This window comes from Pipistrellus kuhlii, unplaced genomic scaffold, assembly GCF_014108245.1.
Source record: "Pipistrellus kuhlii isolate mPipKuh1 unplaced genomic scaffold, mPipKuh1.p scaffold_m20_p_19, whole genome shotgun sequence".
NCBI lineage: Eukaryota > Metazoa > Chordata > Mammalia > Chiroptera > Vespertilionidae > Pipistrellus > Pipistrellus kuhlii.
Genome location: NW_023425504.1, coordinates 71379 through 93973, shown reverse-complemented (window position 1 = coordinate 93973; position 22595 = coordinate 71379). Strand labels below are relative to the sequence as shown.

Below are 22595 nucleotides of genomic sequence, written 5' to 3'. Positions count from 1 at the left end.
GGGCACCAGTTCTATTTATTTTTAAATTTTTTATAATATATATTTTTTATTAAATTATTATTTTTGTACATATACCAATGCCCCCCCTATACATACCCTCCCTCCCCAGAGTTTTGTGTGCATTGGTTGTACTTATATGCATGTATACAAGTCCTTCGGTTGATCTCTTATCTCCCCCAGATCTCCCCAACCTCCCCGCTGTAATTTGACAGTCTGCTTGTTGCTTTACTGTCTCTATATCTATCTTTTGGTTCTTCAATTTATAATGTTCTTTATCATCCATAAATAAGTGAGGTCATGTGGTGTCTCTCTTTCATTGACTAGCTTGTTTCACTCAGCATGATGTTCTCCAATTCCATCCAGGTTGCTGCAAATGATGAGAATTCCTTCTTTTTTATGGCAGCATAATATTCCATTGTGTAAATGTAGTTTTGGATCCAATCATCTGCTGATGGGCACCTAGGCTGTTTCCAAATCCTAGCTATTGTAAATTGGGGCACCGGTTCTATTAATACATATACTGTATCCTTGTTTCAGGCCTGGCTCTACTATCACTTTATATGTGATATATTGGGAAAGTTATCTGTTAAGCTCCCAGGACCTTATTCTTTCATATGTAAAATGGGGATAATAATACCAAGGACCTCATAGGGGTGTTATTAGTATGAAATGAGTAAATTCAAATCAAGAGTTTCTCACAGTGCTGGCACATCATCTTTCAAAAGAAGAGCAATTCTAATAAAAAGGATGGTTCTTTTATTTAAACAGGAGAATTCAGAATTAGGAATCAAACATCTGAATTATATGCATTATTTCCATGGCTTAACAGTGGACACTAATGTTGGCATGCATGTCTCCATACACCAAGGAATTGCAGTGTGGTGTTTCTCCTTTTTCCGCGTCTTGCACGGAAAAATGACAGGTTCCTGAGAGGAGGAGCTGGAGATTAAGAAAGTAGAGAAAGAAAGAGACAAGAGGCAGAAATAGATTCATAAAGCTGGGAGCTAGGTGTGTGCCATCTCTCTGATGGAGAGACAGTCACACTCACCACAGACAACACAGCATATTTATTGGCTTCCAAGGGGGAGTTTAAGGTCAAAATGAGTTTTGGGTGTGCCCAGATCCTATTCATCAAAATCTGGGTAAGCTCCTTATTTTTTGGTACAAGATTTAGCATATTAAGACTTGGGTGAGTCAATGTCCTATTTATTCCTCATTCCAAGCACATGGATTAAGAAATCAGTACTGATAACAGGATTCTGCCAGTGCCCTCGGGCTCAGCTGATAAGAATTACAAGAATGTCCATGTGCCTTCTCAGGAGGCTCTCTACAGTGCAGTGTTTTTCAGAAGTCAAATATTTTCAGCCTTCAGTAAAACTACAAAACACCTACTTTTTTTTCAATGAATTATAGCATCATATAGGAGGCATTGGCACTTAGGAAGATATAAAGTCTTTTCTTTTAAATTATACTTGAGGCATGCTTACATTTATTTTCAGGATCAGAGATCATTACCTCTGACTCCAGGTAATAGGTTAAGTAATGAGTCTCACCAAAGGATTTGGGAAAAAGGTTTCCCCTCTACCGCAGGAATCCCTACATACTAAAACAAAAACAAAAACAAACTAACAAAAAACCTCTGTAAATAAGTCTTTCATTCTTTGCCAGAGTAGAGAATATTTTCAAAAGAATGGAAATTAGTTTAACTTAGAAGATCAGGGCTGATTTGTGGTGTATTTGGCTCACTGGGTAATTTGATTAATGTGGATTCTGTGTGTGTGTGTGTGTGTGTGTGTGTGTGTGTGTGTGTGTGTTTGTAAATGTGTGAATGGCCACTTAACATCCAAAGCTTTTACCAGAAGTCAGTGTACTGAGGGTCCTCCTGAACCTTTCTCAGATGAGAAATTGATTATTGCTGCTGTTTCTCAATCTGTAGCCTGAGCCACCCTCAACCAACAAGTGGCAGTTGGATAAGTGGCTTAACAAAGTGACATCCCAGAACAAATCATTTATTTGTGGCCAAAATGAGACACCCATGGAAACAATTTCTGTGCCTCCTCCAACCATCCAACCAATGGAAGTCCAGGTCAAAGTGAAAACAACCCCCAACCAGATCCTGGCAGAACCCAAAGAGAGGCCTCTCCTCAGTCTCATCAGGGAGAAAGCTCGTCCACGGCCTTTCCAGAAAACTCTAGAAACAAAGGCTTTGAAGCATAAGTTGTCAGAAACTATTGAGACATCTTCTCAAAGGACAATTGGGAAAAAACAGCCCAAAAAGTTTGAGAAGAACACTGGCATTGATGAGTTGACCTGGCCCAAACCAAATATTACTAGCAGCACTCCCAAAGAAAAAGGAAATGTGGAGCTTCCTGACCCACCAAGAAGCCGCAACAAAGCCACTGTCAACAAACCAATCCCTAGGAAAGAACCAAGGCTTAACATCCCATTGGCCTCAGAGAAGAAGAAATATAGAGGGGCTGGGAAAATCGTACCAAAGTCCCGGGAATTCATTGAAACAGATTCGTCTACGTCTGATTCCAGCACAGATCAGGAAGAAACCATACAGATCAAAGTCCTGCCTCCTTGCACTGCTACTGGGGGCAATTTTGTCAAATCCAAGGAAACCTGTGGTGGTAACCTGATCCTCAGCACCCTAAACAGCAGCAACAATAACAATTTATCCATCAATAATGAGGAGCCAACTTTTTCATCCATCCCTGTAATGCAAACTGAGGTTCTATCTCCACTAAGAGAGCAGGAAAAGCCAAAAAATCTCTGGGTAAAGATTGACCTTGACTTACTATCTAGAGTGCCTGGCCACAACTCACTCCAAGCAGCACCAGCCAAGCCTGACTACAAAGAGGCTTCCTCAAAACCCAGGCGTCAGATTGCAACCGCAGCTGTGGAAAAACCCACACTTAAGGGCAAGAGGAAGCACAAGGTAAGCTTTTTAATGTGATCTGCCAAGTTACCATGAACAGTGGCTGTCCTTTGACTAACTTGATCTTGAGTCTGATTTTTAAGAATGCCAGCGGCAGTGGATTGCAGTCTTTGGTGAAGGCAATGGTGCTTTCCATGTGAAATGCCATATTTGACATGACCAGGGAGGAAGTGTTAGAAAATATCAGAGTTGGGAAGCCAATGTCAAGAGTATACAATATGTTACATGAGGGATCCAATATGTTACATGTACGAAAGAAGAATATGAAGAGAGACTCCTTCCCTAAGCTGTCAGTCCCTGGGGTCAGCTCCTTAAGCAGTTCCTGCTTTCATGGATTCATGGGTCATTACTCTACAGCCCTCCACTCCAGCAGCATCAGGGAACCCAAGTGTTTCTAAGTTCAAAAGGTATCCTCTAGGCCTCTTAATTTATGTTAACAAGCATCAGCACCCCATAACCCACTTTGATTACATTTTGATTATTCTGACTCTTACTAGACATATGTTCTGCCAAGCTCAATGGGTCCACTAACTTGTTTGGTTGGCTTGACTTGATCTTGAAAAATCTCGCCTGCATATGTTTAGGGCTGAATTCCAGGGCTAAATATTATAATCAGAAGGTGAAATGCACAATGGCCTCTGATGTCAACTACATCTAGGGAAGTGAGTTTGTATGTAATAGATTAATTCTGTTATAGACCCATGTTGTGTGATTTGGGTAATATGTTTAGTGGCTGCCACACTGGCTAGAGAGAAGGTATCTAATTATTACCTCATTTCTTCTGTCCCTTCCCAGAAGAGACTTAAGAATGAACAGAAATGGCTTAGATTCTTCATTAGTGAACAGTACTAACGTGTTTCCCCGAAAATAAGACATCCTCCAAAGATAAGACCTAGCGCATAGAAAGATAAGACATCCCCTGAAAATAAGACCTAGCGCAACTTTGGGAGAAAAATTTAATATAAGACACTGTCTTATTTTCGGGGAAACAGGGTGCCTAGGGACAAGCCATACTGCTGAAAAGTGACTTAAGTTTTCATTTACACTAGAGGTCCAGTGCACAAAATTCATGCACTGGGGGGTGTTTCTCAGCCCAGCCTGCACCCTCTCTAATCTGGGACCCTTTGGGGGATGTTACAATCTGGGACTGCTGGCTCCAAACCAGTTGCCTGCCTTCCTGATTGCCCCTAATGGCTTCTGCCTGCCAGCCTGATCATCCCATAACTGCTCCCCTGCCAGCCTGATTAACACCTAACTGCTCCCCTGCCAGCCCAATTCTCCCAATTGCCCTCCCCTGTCAGCCTGATCTCACTCCCAACAGCCCTCCCCTACCAGCCTGATCTTGCCCCCAACTGCCCTCTGCTGGCCAATTTGGTTCTGATTCGACAGTTTCTATGCCAGACAGCATCAAAAGCTCCATCTTCTAGGAAGCCATTGCCTCCTCACAGTTGAACCAGATTTGGTTCTGACTGGTCAGTTTTTATGCCAGTCAGCATCAAAAGTTCTGCCTCCTAGGCAGCCATTGGCTCCTCAAAGTTGATCCAGATTTTTGTTCTGATTGGTCGGATACTATGTCAGTCAGCGTCTCTGAGCCTATCAATGGGGCCTGATCAGAAAGGCAGGGCTGATCAGAAGCCCAGATAGAGGCCTGGAGAGTAATGCAGGTGCAGCTGCTGACCAGGCCCAGAGCTAAAGAGAGAGGCAAGTGCTGATTAACAGATCAGACCCTGCTTCTCTCTTCAGGCCTCTCTCTGGGCTTGATTCACAGCTTCCTCAGAGTCAGGGCTGGGTCACCGTGCCTTCAGCCATAGCAGTCAGTGCTGGGTCCCCATGGCAACCCAGTGCTGACTGCAGGACTGACTTCAGGTTGGTCAAGCCTCTCAGTCATTGCGGACTCAGGGTTTTTATATATCAGGATTATTGATTCAAAAACAGAGGGTATTAACTTTGAGCTGTGCACCAAATTATCCAACGAGATTATTCCAAAATAGGAACCAAAGTCTCTGGCCCTTGCTCTATTACTGTGTCCCCACTCTTAGTGAGGACAACAGTACAACCAGGGATAAAAGTACAGCTTCACAAGGTGTGCCTTGTACATAGTTAATTTCATTGAATGTTGTTGATTGTATTAGTGCCCTTTATATGTTATTCACAATCTATATTGCTTGGACATCATTTATGACATGTTAGAGTTTCTTAGTTCCTAAATTGTTCATTTATTGATAGGAGAAGTATCTGAAAAGTATACATTATCTTTACTTTTGGTATGAGATTTCAATCTCTAATCAGAGGTTCACATCACAGCTCCAAGTATCTTACATTCCAAGTTTTGGCCCTGGATGATGTAATAAAGTTTGTTGTTGAAGTGTCATGTCATAGATCAGAAGGTGAAGGAACACACCACCTGGTGGGGGTGTGTTCAGAGACAACTGAACTATTTCTCTCTCTCTCTCTCTCTCTCTCTCTCTCTCTCTCTCTCTCTCTCTCTCTCTCTCTCTCCCCTTTCTCTCCCCTTTCCCTCCTTCATCCCTCCTTCCCTCCTTCTCTCCCTCCCTCCCTTCCTCTTTCTAAAAGTCAATTTAAAAGTTCCAAGTTTTATTAGAAGTAGACTAGGCAAGGCTAATTGCTTTTCTCTCTGATCAAAGGTGCATATTTAACCTCCCTATTTAATCTAGAAGGTAAAGGAGAAACAAACTGTCTAGCTTGCTCATTATTTTTAAAAGTCTACATGTGGTATTTATTTTAAACTCTGCATTTTTCCCTATTAAAGCCAACAGAAGTTGCAGAAAAAATCCCAGAGAAGAAGCAACGCCTGGAAGAGGACACCACTATCTGCCTGCTACCCCCTTGCATCTCACCAGCCCCAACCCACAAGCCTTCTTACACTAAAGAGTGAGTTTTCCCTGTCTTTGTGTGATACTTCAATTGTTCAGACTAAAAAAACAACAACAACAAACAAACAAACAACAACCTTTGGGGAGGTTTTGTCACAAAGAAATGTTACATAAAATTCAAGAGTTTCTAAGTCCATCTTGACAGCTGTTCCTGGTTTTACAAGATTAGGCTAAGCGGCAGAATATACAATAGACTGCCAGCTTTAGGGTAACACCATGAGTTTTTGTTTTTGTTTTTGTTTTTTGCCATTGTGAATTATTTATTTATTTATTTATTTATTTATTTATTTGATGCTTCCTATCAAGATAAGGAAGTTCTTTTTTTTTATTAAATTATTATCTGTGTACATATTTTACCATTGCCCCCTCCCCATACATACCCACCCTCCCCAGAGTTTTGTATCCATTGGTTGTACTTATATGCATGTATACAAGTCCTTAGGTTGATCTCTTATCTCCCCCAGATCTCCCTACCCTCATCGCAGTAATTTGACAGTCCGCTTGTTGTTTTACTGTCTCTATATCTATCTTTTAGTTCATCAGTTTATAATGTTCTTTATTATCCATAAATGAGTGAGGTCATGTGGTGTTTCTCTTTCATTGACTGGCTTATTTTACTCAGCATGATGTTCTCCAATTCCATCCAGGTTGCTGCAAATTATGAGAATTCCTTCCTTTTTATGGCAGCATAGTATTCCATTGTGTAGATATACCATAGTTTTTTTATCCAATCATCTGCTGATGGGCACCTAGGCTGTTTCCAAATCACAGCTATTGTAGATTGTGCTGCTAACACCATGAGCTTTTTAACAACATTTCTTTAACTTACATTGATTACCAAAATTAGCCAATGTGAACTTTTAGCACTAAATGAAGGGGAAAAAGAAGTAAATAAAATAAAAATGTGCAATATCAAACAACACCTATTGCTTTAACCATGTCGCCTGACACTCACACCTCTAGTTTTGATGGTGAATAAACAATTTCCCTTTAAAGCAACCCCTTGGGCTTGACAGGATGACCCAGCCGTTGCTTCTTCTGTGATGTCATTATTTAACCTTAAAATGAAGCTTTAGAGTAGCTATATCTCAAACTCCTCAGAGGTCAGGAAAATGACAAGTCTGGAAGGCCAGAGCGATAACCTATCTGGGAATGACTCTCCCTTAGGCAGTTCTGTGTTGGGGAAAGCAAGCTAGGAATCAATAGGTTAATTCCAATCAGCTCGCACCTCTTTACCTTTATCCCTTTTTGTGGAAGGTTCCAGAGTCAGGAAGGAGGTTCTCCATATTTTCTCCTCACTCGAGCAGTCCCTAGAGAAGTCCTGCCCTCTCTGTTTCTACCACACATGGTGACTGTGTTCTTCTGTCTTATAAATATCATTTAAGTAACAATCATGTCAGTTACTGGAACCATTCCATCTGGATAATTATTGTCATAAATTCATTCAACATTAGTGATTACTTACATCAAAGACCAGTCTTTGATCCTATTAGCAGCCCAGAGAACAGAGGCAGTCTGGCTAATTGCTGCTTACAATTGATTTCACAGATTATTGTTTAACATCAGTGATATGGCATTAATCTGCCACAAATAACATGTCAGAAATAAATTCTAGATTTTCATTTGTTTGGAACCTTATTGATTTGAGATGAAACTAGGAAAAGAACAATTACCACTAGATTCGCTCAATATAATAAGGCTATTTGGGCCCTGGGCTGCCCCTTCCCTGAAGATCTGAAGCTCTATGTGAAGTGTGACTGTATTCTCTGTCATAACTTTGATCTGAAACATCTTTTCAAATACTTGGAGTTCTCATAACTAGAACCTCTTACAGTAGAACAAGCTGATGCTCTCCATACCAGGGTGGGCCAGGCATACGGGGGAAACATGCTTCTTTTGCAGTGGTCAAACTTGGTCATCCTAGGGCTTTCTTCCTTTCCAAGGAGGAATGACTACAATAGCAATTCCCAGGTTTTGACCAGTTCAGGCCACTCAAAGGCAAAAAGAAAAGGCAAGGGGCAGTGGGGAATTGCCACACCATCAGTTCCAATTGCTTGTCTCCATAAGCAACCCAATGACCTGTCACTCTTACCATTTAATGGAAGAGAGATGTTCACATATTAAGTAAATGTGTAATAATTTGAATGTTCCCATAAAATAAGTTTTTAATAATGATCATTATGTTCTTTCTGCTTTGGTTTTATCAAGGAAAGTAGTGTTTATCTAGTTGCATTTCTCATTTAGGAGGGCCTGAGTCAGGTTCTCATGCTTACCCAAAAAAATTCAAGTCTGAAAAAAAATCTCAAGTTGAGGGAGCAAGAAGCATTGACTGGCCTCTCAGAGATCTTATCCCGGGAACCTCTCCTCAAGCTTTGTCTGCTCATTTCTGCTTTGTTGACCCTTCAAACTAAATTCTTGAAAATTTATATCAGGCCACATTCACTCTTATAAATGAATACTCTAAACCTATCAAAGAAACCACTTCAGACAGATAGAGACCCGCTAAGTTCCTCCCCAAGTCTTTGGAATATGAACCATCAGCAAGGCCTATGAGACATTACGTTGGGGGTGGGAATATACCTCTCTTGTCTTATGTCCAACTCTAGCACTCTACAAGGTGCAGAAAGTAGCTAAATTGTTCTCGTATTAAGAAGCTATAATGGTGACTGAGTGCTCTCTTGCAAATGTGCCCTGGGTATTTTTTTACTAGTAAAGTTATTAAAGGCTCCATGATTCTAGATCATTACCAAATAGATGGAAAGGGGGCCAGGTGACTGGTTCCCACTGCACAGAATGTACTGTGAAGTATGTAATATACTATGTACAATGGTACATTGTAAGGCCTAGTATGACTAATATCCAATGACTACTGAACTATTCATCTCCTAAGATGCCATAGCTTAAAAATTTAAACAGATGCTAATATTTAACATCTTTCTACATAAATTCCCAAAAGTTTGATGCCTCTGAAATGATTATACTTTCAGGCTGATAATTGTGGAGCTTCCTCATTAACACAAATTTTAATCCTTATGGTCATCATTATTTTAACCAGGCATCACAACTTAAAATTGTTCTATACATCAATGCAACTTTTAAAATCCATTGGCAAATATTGTTTTTAATATGTTCTTATTTATTTTATTTTTTAAAATATATATTTTATTGATTTTTTACAGAGAGGAAGGGAAAGGGATAGAGAGTTAGAAATATCAATGAGAGAGAAACATGGATTAGCTGCCTTCTGCACATCCCTTACTGGGGATATGCCCACAAACAAGGTACATGCCCTTGACCAGAATTGAACCTGGGACCCTTCAGTCTGTAGGCCGATGCTCTATCCACTGGAACAAACCAGTCAGGGCTGTTTTTATTTATTTTAGAGAGAGAGGAATGGAGAGGGAAAGAGAAGTAGAAACATCAACAAGAGAGAAATATCAACATCAATTGGCTGCCTGTTATACATCCACTTTTAGGGATCAAGCCCACAAACTGGGCATGTGCCCTGACCAAGAATTGAACTGGTGACCTCATGGTATATGGGTCAATGCTAAACCACTGAGCCACACCAGCCAGGCCATTGGTAAATATTTTTATTAATTAAAAAAAATTACATTAATGGAAGAAACAGTTAAATTTTAAAATGTTTTGCCTCAAAACAAGAATGGATATAGGGCCACATTATGAAACAAAAGATGGATAAGATGACAAATATTACTACTACAGTTGACAGTTTGGGACAACACAGATGAAGTAGAACAAGAACATGACATTAACTTCTATCATTTTAGAAAACCAAACCATTTTAATGCTCATTCATCTTTGATTTGTGGCTTTGAGATTTTGTAAATCTATATTTCTAGACACTGACTAAAATTCACCAAGAGGAAAACATAAATCATTATTGACTTAATTTGCTATTGAAAATTGTAGTCAATAAGCATGAAAAGTAAATGGCTGCACAGTGCAATATTAGTTGTCTAAGAAAAGATTAAAATTCAAGTAACCTACATTGACTGGTCTAAGAGAGTAACCTAAAATGATAATCCATGACCCAGTTACCATGCTAAACAGCTAGCATAAGGTTTTAGTTGTTTTATTCCATTTAAAGTCACAGTCTATTTAATAGTGCTCATTGAATAGTCAGATAAATAAGTTTGAATGTACAGGAGTACTTCTAGGACTGCAGATGTCTTGTGGCAGTATGACAAAATATTTTCCAAATGAAGTTTGGTTCTGTGCATCAGTACTTCAATATAAGAACTTAAGCTGAGGGGCTTGTTATGCTTTAACTTTGGGACAGAACATTTTAAATATGCAATTTGCAATATGTCACTAAAGTAGTTAGTGCAAAGAACATATGTAAATAACCCATAGACATAGACAACAGTGTGATGATAGCCAGAGGGAAAGTGGGATGAGGGTTGGGTGGAGGTGGACAAAGGGGGGAGGAATAGGGACATCTTTAATAAAGTAAATTATAAAAACAGTTTAAAATTGTCTTTGCTAATAGCACAAAATAAAAAATAAAGTATTTAGTGCATTGTTTATTTCTAAGTAATGTATAAGCATAATATCCTATATAATAAAATGCTAATATGAAAATTGACCGAACAGAGGAACCACTGTTCACAATGATGCGAACTGACCACCAGGAGGCAGATACTCAATGCAGGAGCTGCCCTCTGATGGTAAGTGCACTCCCATGGAGCACTGCTCAGCCAGAAGCCATCCTCATGGCTGGCCAGCACAGCAGAAGTGGCAGGAGCCTCTCCCACATTGGCAGCAGTAGGCCGGGTCCCCGGGAGTGGGCCAATACTGGCAGTCAGACATCCCTTGAGGGCTCCCGGACTGAGAGGTTGCCTGCAAGGCTGAGGGACCCCTTTGAGTGCATGAATTTCATGCACTGGACCTCTAGTATTTTAATAAAATATAAGTATATATTCTACTAATTGTTTATTGTACTATTTAGTATGTTTGTGCAGTTAAGTCCTAAGGCCAAATAAGTAGAAACTATCCTAAAAATGAAGGTTAAAGTATACATTGGATTTTCCATTAAAAAGCTAATTAATAACAATATTGAAAGATTACAAATATCTCACTGGAGCACACTGCATTAGACACTTATATTCATTGTAGAGTTCTGTTTCAAAGACATATGTTTATTTTATATATATATATATATATATATATATATATATATATATATATATGTTATAGCTATTTTTATATAGAGTGATATATCTCTATAGATTTCTATGTCTATATGTTTTTACATATAATCTTCATCACAACTAAGTAAAATATTACTTCAACTGAATGTACCAACATCATAGGAAAATTCAGAATAAAGACAAACAAAATTTTATTACATACCACACTCTTTGTTTACACAGAAATAAGTCATCCAGGAGAGCAAATAGAAGAAAAGAAGAAAGGCTGTTCCCTCCTTCACTATCTCCACCACCAGAGGATCTTCCACGCCGCAGAAACATCAGTGGCAATAATGGTTTCTTGAGTCAAGACAAAAACATCCCGATGATTGGACAGTACACCTCTGCCAAAGCTAAGAGGAGTGAAGGCAAATTCTGTGCTACTTTCAAGGGGATATCTGTAAATGTAAGCATCTTAGGAGAAATATTATGATCATCAGGTAGAAACGAGTTGATCCAGCACCAGCACATCTAACTAGACTTGACCACATGGGGATGTTGCAGGGTGTTAGGAGGCAGAGACAGAGAGAAACTGTAAGTGTGTTAAATACACATACACAAACTCTCCATTATTTCAAATTTTAATTATTCTTATTTAGGATGAATTTTTTTTATTTCAGTATTACTTCTCCAAAAAGAATATTATGAAGAGATTTGGGACTTTGGACATCCTTTGGTCCAAACTTTTCACATTGGGGGTTGGAACACTTTCAAAATACTGACCACAGTATCTGGTACATTCATACCTGCTAAGTTGGGTGGTGGAAAGATATAACTTCGAGTTCTAGTCCCACTTTAGTGACTGTGGGCAATCTCATTCCATCCATTTGTTGTTGTTTTTATTCATTCACTAAATGATCATTGCCTACTATGTACCAGATGCTGTGGTCAGTATTTTAGAAGTGTCCCCTACTCCCAAGATATGAAAGGCTTGGGCCAAATAATACCTAAAATCCTGAGTTTCTGCATAATAATCTGTTTAGAGTAGTAAGATTGGAATGACTACTGAAATCTATATAATCTTAATAACCAATGTCACCCAAATAAATATAATTAAAAATAAATAATAGTGACTAAAATGATGGAATTTAAAAAGTGAATTGGTTGATAAAATCACACAATTGTGATTCTAAATCGAACTAAATGATTATCTAGTCCTTTGGATTTTCTATACAGCTGCTCAATTAGCATAGATAATTAAGAATATGTATTACTTTTTACATCCACACACAATATATTTTTATCTCTTCCAAATATATGCGACCATGAGTAAGAGTGCCATAAGTAAATATTAATGACAAATATATCTGCCTTTCCGAGCAAATACATGTATATGCAGATGTATCATCTTTATTTATCTAGTCTCCTTTAAATGTCATAGAAAAAGCAAATGAGTGAAATGCAATGAGTCTTAAAATGTCTGGTGCCGCCAAAACTGGTTTGCTCAATGGATAGGGCGTCAGCCCGCGGACTGGAAGGTCCCAGGTTCGATTCCGGTCAAGGGCATGTACCTTGGTTGTGAGCACATCCCCAGTAGGAGGTGTGCAAGAGGCAGCTGATCGATGATTCTCTCTCATTGATGTTTCTAACTCTCTATCCCTCTCTCTTCTACTCTGTAAAAAATCAATAAAATATATATTTTTTAAAAAACTAATAACACAAAGCCATGTGGGTGAACACCACAGGCTAGAAGAGTGGCATGCTCCCACTGGCCTTTAAAAAAATAAAAATGTCTGGTGCTGTCCTGGTAGACTCTGAACCAAGAGTATCCATTTTACAACCATAGAAAACCAAAAAGCCTATAAATCAGGAGCTATAAGAACCCTGACTTATAGGTCTTCCATCATCTAAGATGACTGAGATGACATTTATATCTATGTAAGTTTCACCATTGATATAAATTGCTCTATAATTAAATCGTCATGTTCCATATGAAACTCATGTGTATATATGTATACACACATATTAATATTTAAAATGCTGCCTATAATGTTAGGAATTAAAACATCTATTCTAAACAATAATTATACTACAGTCTTATTTTTCATATTGAATGTAATTAATATTATAAACTCTAACTGATATTCTCTTCTATTTCATTTTTTAATAGAATATGCAATGTCTAGTCAGTTCACTTGGTACAGTGCCTAGTATATTGTCACAAATAATTAGGTGCTTAATACAGATGTTTTTATGACAAATGGTATTGCTTATAAGAATCTGCCAAGTCATTTCCATGAAAACTGAAAACTACTGGGAAACATGATAAATATGATTACAATTGTACTTATAAATTGATCATTTTTGTTAAAGAAATCACTGAGGTATCCCATGATAGAAAGAAACACCAACTATCTCTTCTTTGGCCATTTCTTCTACTAATAGCTTGCAATCTGTAGAGAGTTTGTGGTGTATTTTTGCCCTGGCCTTGGAGTTAAGAGACTTGACAGAGAGTTAGCACTGCAACAACTTTTCTTTGTGAACTTGGACAAATTATGTAGTCTCCATAAAATGAGTGTGTTTGACTAGATTATCTATAAAGCTTCTTCCTACTCAACAAGGCTCTTCTTCAATTTTGTGCTCTGAGTCTTTTCCATTTATGCATGAAGTCTTATTTATTAACTCAATGGATGAGTATATATGGACAGAGGGCATATTAATATAACTTACACCATCATGGCTGAATGCAGCAATTTCCATCCAATCAGATGTGCCAGGACTGACAATGATGCCAGGTGCATGGTGGATGCGGTGTTTGAAGGTTCTTGTCACATATTTTGACCATAGAGACAGTGGCACTGTCTTTGGCTGACTTCACTGTTTAATAAAGGCCATCCGGCTCTGGCAGAAGAAACATGGAGTTGTCTTAGAAGTTTTAGAAGACTGATTTTTTTTAAATGTGCTTAGATTGAGTAAGATAAATGATCATGTTTAAACTATTTTCTCAAATATCCATTATTATAATTTTTATATGTGTAGCCTGTCAGCACATTTTTCTTATTGAGCTCTTGGTGGTAAGAATTTTTGACAATCAGAGAAGGTCCAGGATCAAATTGAAAAGATAGACTTTCAAGACTATAAGAAATGATCACATTTGGATTTTGTCTTTAAAGTGACCCTTTTAACTAGGCAGGCATTCAGCAAATAATTAGGAGCACTGTGTTGCGGGACAAGGTGGACAGGATGGGGTAGCGGATTCATACATCAGAGATTATTCCAGTGCAGAAAAAACACTCAATCTAAGGTGAGTCATGAAACATACTGAGAGAAGTAGAATACAAAATATCTGGTGATTGGTATCCTACAGAAGAGATTAAGTGAGACCTTTTAATGGAACCAGAGGATTAAGGCACTTCTGGCCATAGACATAAAACAGTTTTTCTTGAGAAGGCATTTCTTAAGCTGGATTATAATAGATGAATAAAGTTGAGAAATGGAGGGAAGTGATTACACAAAATGTGATATATCCATATAATGGAATACATTCAGTCTTAAAGAAAAAGGAATATCTGACACATGCTACAACATGAATGAATCTTAAGGAAACTTAGCTAAGTGAAATAAGCCAGTCACTAAAAGACAAATATTTCATGATTCCACTTATGTGTGGTAACTAGAGTAATCAAATTTGCAAATACAGAGCTTAGAAGGGAAGTTGCCAGGTGCTGGGGAGAGAAGGGAATGAGAAATTATAGTTTAATGGGGACAGAGTTTCATTTTTGCAATATGAAAGAGTCCGAGAAATTTAGACAACACTGTGAATGGACTGAACACTACTGAATTGTACATCTAAAATGGTTAAGATGACAAATTTGATGTTATATATAATTTTAAAAATTAAAAATGGAGTAAATTATAAGGAGGATAAAAAAAAGTAATGAAGGAAAGGTTTTTTTTTATTCCTTCTCCTTTTTTTGGGCGGGGGGGGGGGAGGTGTTTCCAACACTAAGAGTCAAGATGAAGCAAGGCAGGAAAGTGAAAAAAAAACCAGGATGTGTTTAGTTTGGTGGAAGGTTCATGGGAAGGAATAGTAGTAGATGATCAGGGATGAGCCTACATGCCAGCAAAGGAACTCAGCCTTAGTGTATACTTGGGTGCAAAGTAGTGAAATGTGTGGAGCTTTGTTTAAAAAGTTCAGGTCAGCAGGAAGCTGATTGTGAATGGATTGGAAAAGCTAGGTTGGAGTTTGGAAGTTGGTCAGGAAGCTGTTTAATAGTCTTGGTCAGAAGGCATGAGGGCCTGCACTTTGAGGCTTCAGAATAGAAAGGAACAAATTTAAGAGATGTTGGGGAGATGCAAGGAATACTAATTTGTAATTGTTTGGATAAGGGTAATGAAGAGGAAGATATTAAAGATAAAATAGAACAGTGGTTTTCAAAAAGTTTTAGGAACATTATCATTTCTCAAAATGAATTCATTTACAGAATTTCAATATATAAAATGGAGTGAAACAGAGTAGCTCATTTGAAGGCAAGGTGGGGAATATATAAGTTCCAATACCCCTGGCCCAGAGATGGCCACACTACTCTTAATGACATGGATAAATCCAGCCTTGGTGACAGGGAAGGCCATCCTATAATTAATAGAAAGAGTGATCTGGTTTGCTTATCAATTTTGCTTCAGAGAAATTTGAGGTGCTAATGAGCTATCATGGTGGAACTATCCAAACGTGGTCACTATAGGTCTGGAGCTTTGGAGAGAGGGTAACATTGAGGTTTCCATTTTAGGAGTTACCTGCTTATTATCAAATCTATGACAGTGCATGTAGGATTGTCAAATTCTGTCAAGGTCAAGAAAGAAGAGAGCTGAGGAATGGATCCTGGGGGGATACCAGGCTTCGGTATATACAAACTCAGAAGAACAGAGAGAGGAAGAGGCATTATGGCAAGTATAGTCAGATATAGAACAGTCAGGATCGTCTCTCAGTTGCCAGGTGGGGAGTAGAGAGTCTGCTATGTGAATAAACATAGCAGGTAGTCTTGTAACACATGCTGTCACATAATTACAAATTTTACAACCTACTTTCTTCATCCGGATCCCATTATATCTTTAAAAAATTTTTAAATATATAATTTTATTGATTTTAAAGAAGAAGAGGGAGAGAAAAAGAGAGAAAAATCAATGATGAGAGAGAATCATTGATTGGCTGCCTCCTACATGCCCCATACTGGTGATAGAGCCTGCAACCCAGGCATGTGCTCTAACCAGGAATTAAACCATGACCTCCTGGTTCATAGGTCGATGATGCTCAACCACTGAGCCACACCAGCTGGGTCAGATCACATTGTTTCTATGGCAATGACAGCTCAACGTGAATCTCAGAAATCTCTTTCCCAATTGATTTTTTGACTTCCTTAAAGTGAACTTTCACCATCCTTAGACTTCAAAATGAGGAGGCATTCATGTGGCATTCACTCAGCTGGAAATCAGTCAAGCTCCTTGTGTGAATGAAAAGGCTGTTTAGGCCTTGGTCCCAGGGTAATGACTACCGAAATACAATGTCTGGTTTGCTGGTATTTGACTCCACTGAATCTTGTATTTTGCAGTGACCTGAGTACTTATCCAAGTGAAAGTTTCTGGGCTGGTTTACTTATCAAAAATATATACATCAGGGTCACGTCTTTTTTATTTTCTCCCTTTCCCTTCCTACATTCCTCATTCCTTTCCTCTTACATTACATTCCCTACCACATTTAGACCTTTGCCAATGACTGTATTTATGAAATTAGGGGGTTATATAATCCCAGAACCTGACTAGCTTGGTGATTGGTGTCATCATAGAACAAAGTCTGATAATTCACATATTTCATAAAACATACCAGGTTCACTTATTTATTCTCAAGCTCTGTCCATTACTTTCTTTTCCTTTGTGTTATTTTTATTAAATTTATTGGGTGACATTGGTTAATAAGAACATATAGGTTTCAGATGTGGATTTATATGTTACAAGATATATAAACTGTACTGTGTAGCCACCATCTTCTGTGACCTTCCTTGTCTTGTTTCTTAATGGGCTTGGCATTCAAATCATTTATGAAAAGATGTTCGAAAAAGCTAAATCTAATGAAGGTTATTTGCCTTTTTTCCCACAGGAGGGAGACACTCCAAAAAAGGCAACCTCTGCAACCGTTACTGTCACCAACTCTGCTATTGCCACTGCCACTATTACCACCCCCGTCATAGCCACTGCCACTGCTACTGCTACAGCTACTACCACAAGCACTACCACTACCACTACCATTTCCACCACCACCTCTACCATCACTACTGGCCTATTGGGTAGCAGTCACCTGGAGATGACATCGTGGGCAGTCCTGCCCCTTCTTTCCACCAGCACCACCAGTGTCCGGAGACCCAAACTCACTTTTGATGACTCGTATGTTGTCCCCAGTTATCATGGACCCAGTTTGGGAATTGTGAATTGGGGGTGGTGGTAGTATGACGTTTTAGCACCATACAATGTGTCACCCAAAATAAGACCCCAGCAATTGTTCCTATAGCTTTAAAAGTATATCTGTCTTCCTCACATACTCCTATGCTACCTAAGAAATGTCTTTCACTCATTTAAATTGTAGATCTCTGTTACTGTTTCCAAAGCCAGCTGCTTCATTCTAGGTTTCTGTGTCCTCCTTTCTTTTTCATGTTTTTAGATAGAAATGTGTACCAACAAAGAGTTCTAATGGGTAATTATGCACTTCAAATTTCATTTACAGAATTATTTCAAGGTTATTTATTATATGAATGATAGCATTCATCTGCCCTTCTCAAGGCATTGTACAGGAATGGATTTATAGTAAAAAAAAAAATGGTCTTGATTATTCAGTTTTTAATGAAAAAATGAGCCATTGGTTTCTGAAAGAGGTTATTTTGTTTGTTTAGGATTCACAATGCTGATTATTACATGCAAGATGCTAAGAAGCTGAAGCACAAAGCTGATGCACTGGTAGGTTTGCTCCCTCTCATTGCTTTGTTCCCATTAAGGTATTATGCTTTAAAGGAAAACAAAGAAGACACTTTATAAACAATTTAAACTTTCTCATTGCTGCTCTGATATAGGGAGTTTGGACCTGGTTAATTCATTAACACTGTGATACCCAGATTCTTTTGTATTGTGATACCCTGCCACTCATGTATTTGTTTTTTTCATTATTATTTCCCTTGCCCTAACTTCAGTAGGTACATCGCATATACTATTAGCCTTATCTTTCAAGTGGATTTGAACTGACTTTTGAAATTGCTCTGGAGAAGGGGATGGGGGGATCTTTGGGTCTGGTAAACCAGAAACCAATATGGGAAGGAAGAGGGTTATTGAGAGCTAATATAGTGGCCTCAAAAATTGATATCTCAAAACAGGTGTGTAGAAAAAACTTAGCTCCTTGCTGCATTTGATTACGCGTTTCCAGAATGAGGCCCATAGCCAGGCTAGGACTCTGTACAAAGAGAAGTTCTGTCATCTGGAGTTTCCAAGACACTAGGCCCTGCTGCTGAGACCTGGACATGGGTATTAAAACTCCCCACGTGATTCCCAAGTTCAGCCAAGATTGAGAGAACCACTGCTTTAGCAAAGGCCTTAATGTCAGACTCCTCACCGTTGACTAAACCTCAGATAACTAGAGATATTAGTTAGCCCACTGAGTTAAAAAATATCATCCTCCATTATTAAATTGTGTCAGCCAGGACTTAGCTGTCCCATTGTTTGACACTAGGAGGGCCGGAAGAAAGTATCATGGTGGTCTCTGCACTATGATTTATGTGTAGTCAACATGAATTGTCCACGGACTTGCATCTGCTGTTTCTCTACATTTTTTTTTTTTTTTTGTCATTTTCTCACTGTGGTCCAAATTGCTCAGCTATTGTCTGCAGCTAACCTTTCTGTGGTGTTAACTGTCCATTGGAAACACTTGTTCTCTGCTTCTGCATATGAGAGCAACAAGGCAGGCCAGTTCCAGCTCCACTATAGATGCTGGGAAGTCTGTGCTTGTGACCATTGTATGTGTGGCGAGAGATTTGAGTGACATTGGTGGCCATGCTGCTGGTTGAAGACCAAAGTTATTTTTCCTAAATGTCCTCAACTGATTCACTGCATAAAGGCTCTGGAGTTTGCCCTCTGTCAAAATCAGGACAAGGGAGTACATAACTATTTATTTGACAAGCTGGTCCATAAGCTGATGAAAACTGGGAAACACCTGTGAGACCACACATATGACCAATTGTTAAAATAACAGAAAAATCAGAGCCACAGAAATACATATGATTCAGAATAAGCATCATTCTCTGCCGTCCAGGATCTGTTTATATGTTCCCCCTAAACCATCTTTGCATTTTCACCACAATGTATTTTCAATTAGGGAGATTCTGCCCCCATGGAGCCAAAGTGGTTCTTGGAAGTGGGGTGAAACAATCTTAGATGTTTCAATGGTTTGTGTCCCTTCAAAGGACCATAGTACATAAAGTGATCGTCAGCATATAATTGTTATTAAAGTTTTAATGGGAATGTGTGAAAAAAAATCTTAACAAGCCCCATCTGGGGATGGTTATAATGGGGAAAAAGGGGGGGCTGGGAGTTGTGAAACATTCATTTAGAGTATGGTATCTTTGCTAGGCTTATATCTATTCTAGAGTTGGAAGTCCCCTGGTAATTCAAGCTCATTATGTAATAGATAGAGAAAATGATGCCCAGGAAGGGGATATGATCTGACCACTAACTGTCACTATGGTTTTGAAATTTCCCTGTACTTCTGTTTCACCTTTTTGAAAAGAGAATAGAATAGGAATAAGAGAACTTTAAGGATCATTCCAGCTATGGATTTATGAATAAAATCACATTTTCAAAAATCAAGATGTAAAGATAAATTTCCAAATGGGAGAACTATTCGGAGCCAGACGACCTCAGGAGATTATTTTGTAAGCCAAGAGAAGATAGTTTGCATATACATAGGTTTTCAGAAAATCACTTTGAATTTCCTTGAAAACAATAGTCTCCAAAGCATCTCACAGAAATGAAACCACAGAATTCCTGCAATACATAAAAGTGGCAAAGCATTTTTTGTAAAAAGAGTCATTTACAACAAGAAGTTATGCAAGACCTCTAACTCATCATTTTATAGTTGTACTTAATGCTTTGCTAGAGACAGCTACTCTGCCATTTTGAGAATTGCTACCTGTACTGGTGCATAAAAATATTTTTATAAGATATACAAGAAAATTAAAATAGCTAAATCTGTATTATATTGGCCCTTTTACACAAAATTCTGCATTAGTGGAATTCTTATATCCGGCTATCAAAAATGAATTTTAAATACTGTTATAAAATACTCACTATAAAAATGTCATATATAATATTCATTACACATAAAAAAAAATCAGTATGTCTAAGTCACTTTAATGGTGACCATTATCAAGGCTAAAACCTTTTGTAATAAAATTTTACTAAACTGAAATATTTAGTAATGCTATATTTCTTGGCTTTTTGACACCCTAATCCAGACCATTATTTTCAATGAAAGTGATGTGGTTATTGTCAACAGTCACACTATAGCTTCACATTTTCATGAAAATACCATCAATTTGTTATTCTTCTCTGTGGATATGAGGTTGATGTGCTCACAAAGAGTTCTAAGCAAAGACTGTATGTTAATTTTCTTTGAGGCTTACAGAAAGCAGTTTTATTGCAAGCAGGTCTATAGGATACTACAATGACCAGTCTAGTAATTTTAGGGAATAAAAACTAGTCAAAACAGTGATTTGGATTCTGGTCTATCAAAAGATATGATACCTTAGCTACTTTTCTTTCCTTAACACCAGCTTCAGTGTGATGACAATGGAATCTTAAATTAATTATGTTATTGTCAATATAAATTCATGCATTCTACACTAGGGTTTCTCAACCTTTGCATTGCTAGGCTGGCTAATTCTTCATTGTGGAAGCTTCTCTGTGCATTGTGGAATGTTTATCCACATCTCTGGCCGCTGCCTACTAGACACCTCCTGCCCCTAAAGGCAACAACCAAAAATGTATTTAGACATTGCCAAGTCTTCCATGAGGGAAGGGTGGAAATCTGCCCTAGTTTGAGAACTCTTCCTTTATTTGAAGGAGAGAAGGGAATACCATAATACTACATCTTCTTCTTGTTTTAGTTCGAGAAATTTGGCAAAGCTGTGAATTATGCTGATGCAGCCCTGTCTTTCACTGAATGTGGCAATGCCATGGAGCGTGACCCCCTCGAAGCAAAGTCTCCGTATACCATGTACTCCGAGACTGTGGAGCTTCTCAGGTAATTGGCCTTTCTGCAGCCAACTTCCTAAACTCATTTCAGTCATCATTAGAAGCTGCTATTTTTAAAAACATCATTTCCACATAGTAATGATGTGTCCAAGGCATCTTCTTCTTAGAAATCATAATTAGTTCTTGTCATTTTATTAATGTCAGAAAATTGATAATTGGTGGACACTGCTTTTATAAATCATCCCCTTTAGAAGTTATAATCTTCTATAATAATAAAAGCTTAATATGCTAGTTAGATAGGACATCTCCCGGATGTCATTCCAGACGTCCTTCCTGATGAACCCAGGGCCAGAGGGAAGCTGGTGCTGGCAGCTGGAAAAAGGAAGGCCTACTCTTGCATGAATTTTCATGCATCTGTCCTCTAGTGTGATATAATTTGCAATATTCATAAAATTCAAATGGAAACACGGTGGGTAGAAGTATAATAATTTCACTGTTTGCCATTGACATTTGTATTTTCAAAGTGCAGTTTTAGAACTAAAAAATAATGGTGTGATTGGGATTTGTGTTATAATCCATATTCTGTAAGAACTTTTCTGCAGTTCTTTTTACAAAAGAACTTTTGTAAGAACTTTTCTGAACGTTTTAAATGTAAAATTTTTTTTAATTATTTAAGAAGAGAGAGAGTACTCTTCCAACATTAAGTAAGGCCACAGGTGTGGAGTAGACTTTCCCTGCATGTAGAATTTCAGGAAAACAGACAAGGTGGTAGCGGGGGCAGAGCAGACATGAGAATAGGAGAGCATATATTAACTGCCCAGATTATTGGTTTCATCTGTATTTTAAATGAAAATTTTTGGCCTGTTGGCCTTGACAGAGTAGAATTTGTAGGTAATCAAAAAATTCCTGGGAAAGGAAAGGGGAAAGAGAATAAATGATATCCATTCTAGTGTTTTCCAGTAACTTGCAGGTATTTGGAAAGTAATATACCTCTGAATGGTGGATAAGCACCAACATTTGCTGGACTGATTGAATAATTGTTTTTGATTGAACAAATAGATCTTTACCTTATATGCCCTTATATTCTGGTCACCTCTGACTTGATTAATCAATGTCCGGCCTGATTTCTAGGTTTTTACTCTGTTGTTTATATCTGTATAAATGCTTACAAATCTGAGGATACTTGTACCTAAACCTTTAAGCAATTGGACAAATTTAGCATACACATTATCATAGGAAAGCATTTCAGAATATCCAAAGAATGTGAACCATTCTAAAGAAAAAAAATGCTCACAGGAATAAGAAGATTTAGTTAAAAAAAAA

General features: G+C 38.2%; 1 protein-coding gene across 1 annotated transcript in view; it reads left to right on the top strand.

Moving 5' to 3' along the window:
• AFF2 (AF4/FMR2 family member 2) overlaps positions 1 to 22595 on the top strand; it is a gene marked incomplete at its 5' end in the record, with an annotated part of 359224 nt that overhangs the window by 317480 nt on the left and 19149 nt on the right. The window contains 6 exons of the mRNA XM_036443509.2: positions 1937 to 2941; positions 5712 to 5833; positions 11232 to 11454; positions 17140 to 17423; positions 17927 to 17990; positions 21185 to 21321. Coding sequence (XP_036299402.2) covers positions 1937 to 2941; positions 5712 to 5833; positions 11232 to 11454; positions 17140 to 17423; positions 17927 to 17990; positions 21185 to 21321 — 1835 coding nt within the window. The remainder of the gene's footprint in view (positions 1 to 1936; positions 2942 to 5711; positions 5834 to 11231; positions 11455 to 17139; positions 17424 to 17926; positions 17991 to 21184; positions 21322 to 22595) is intronic.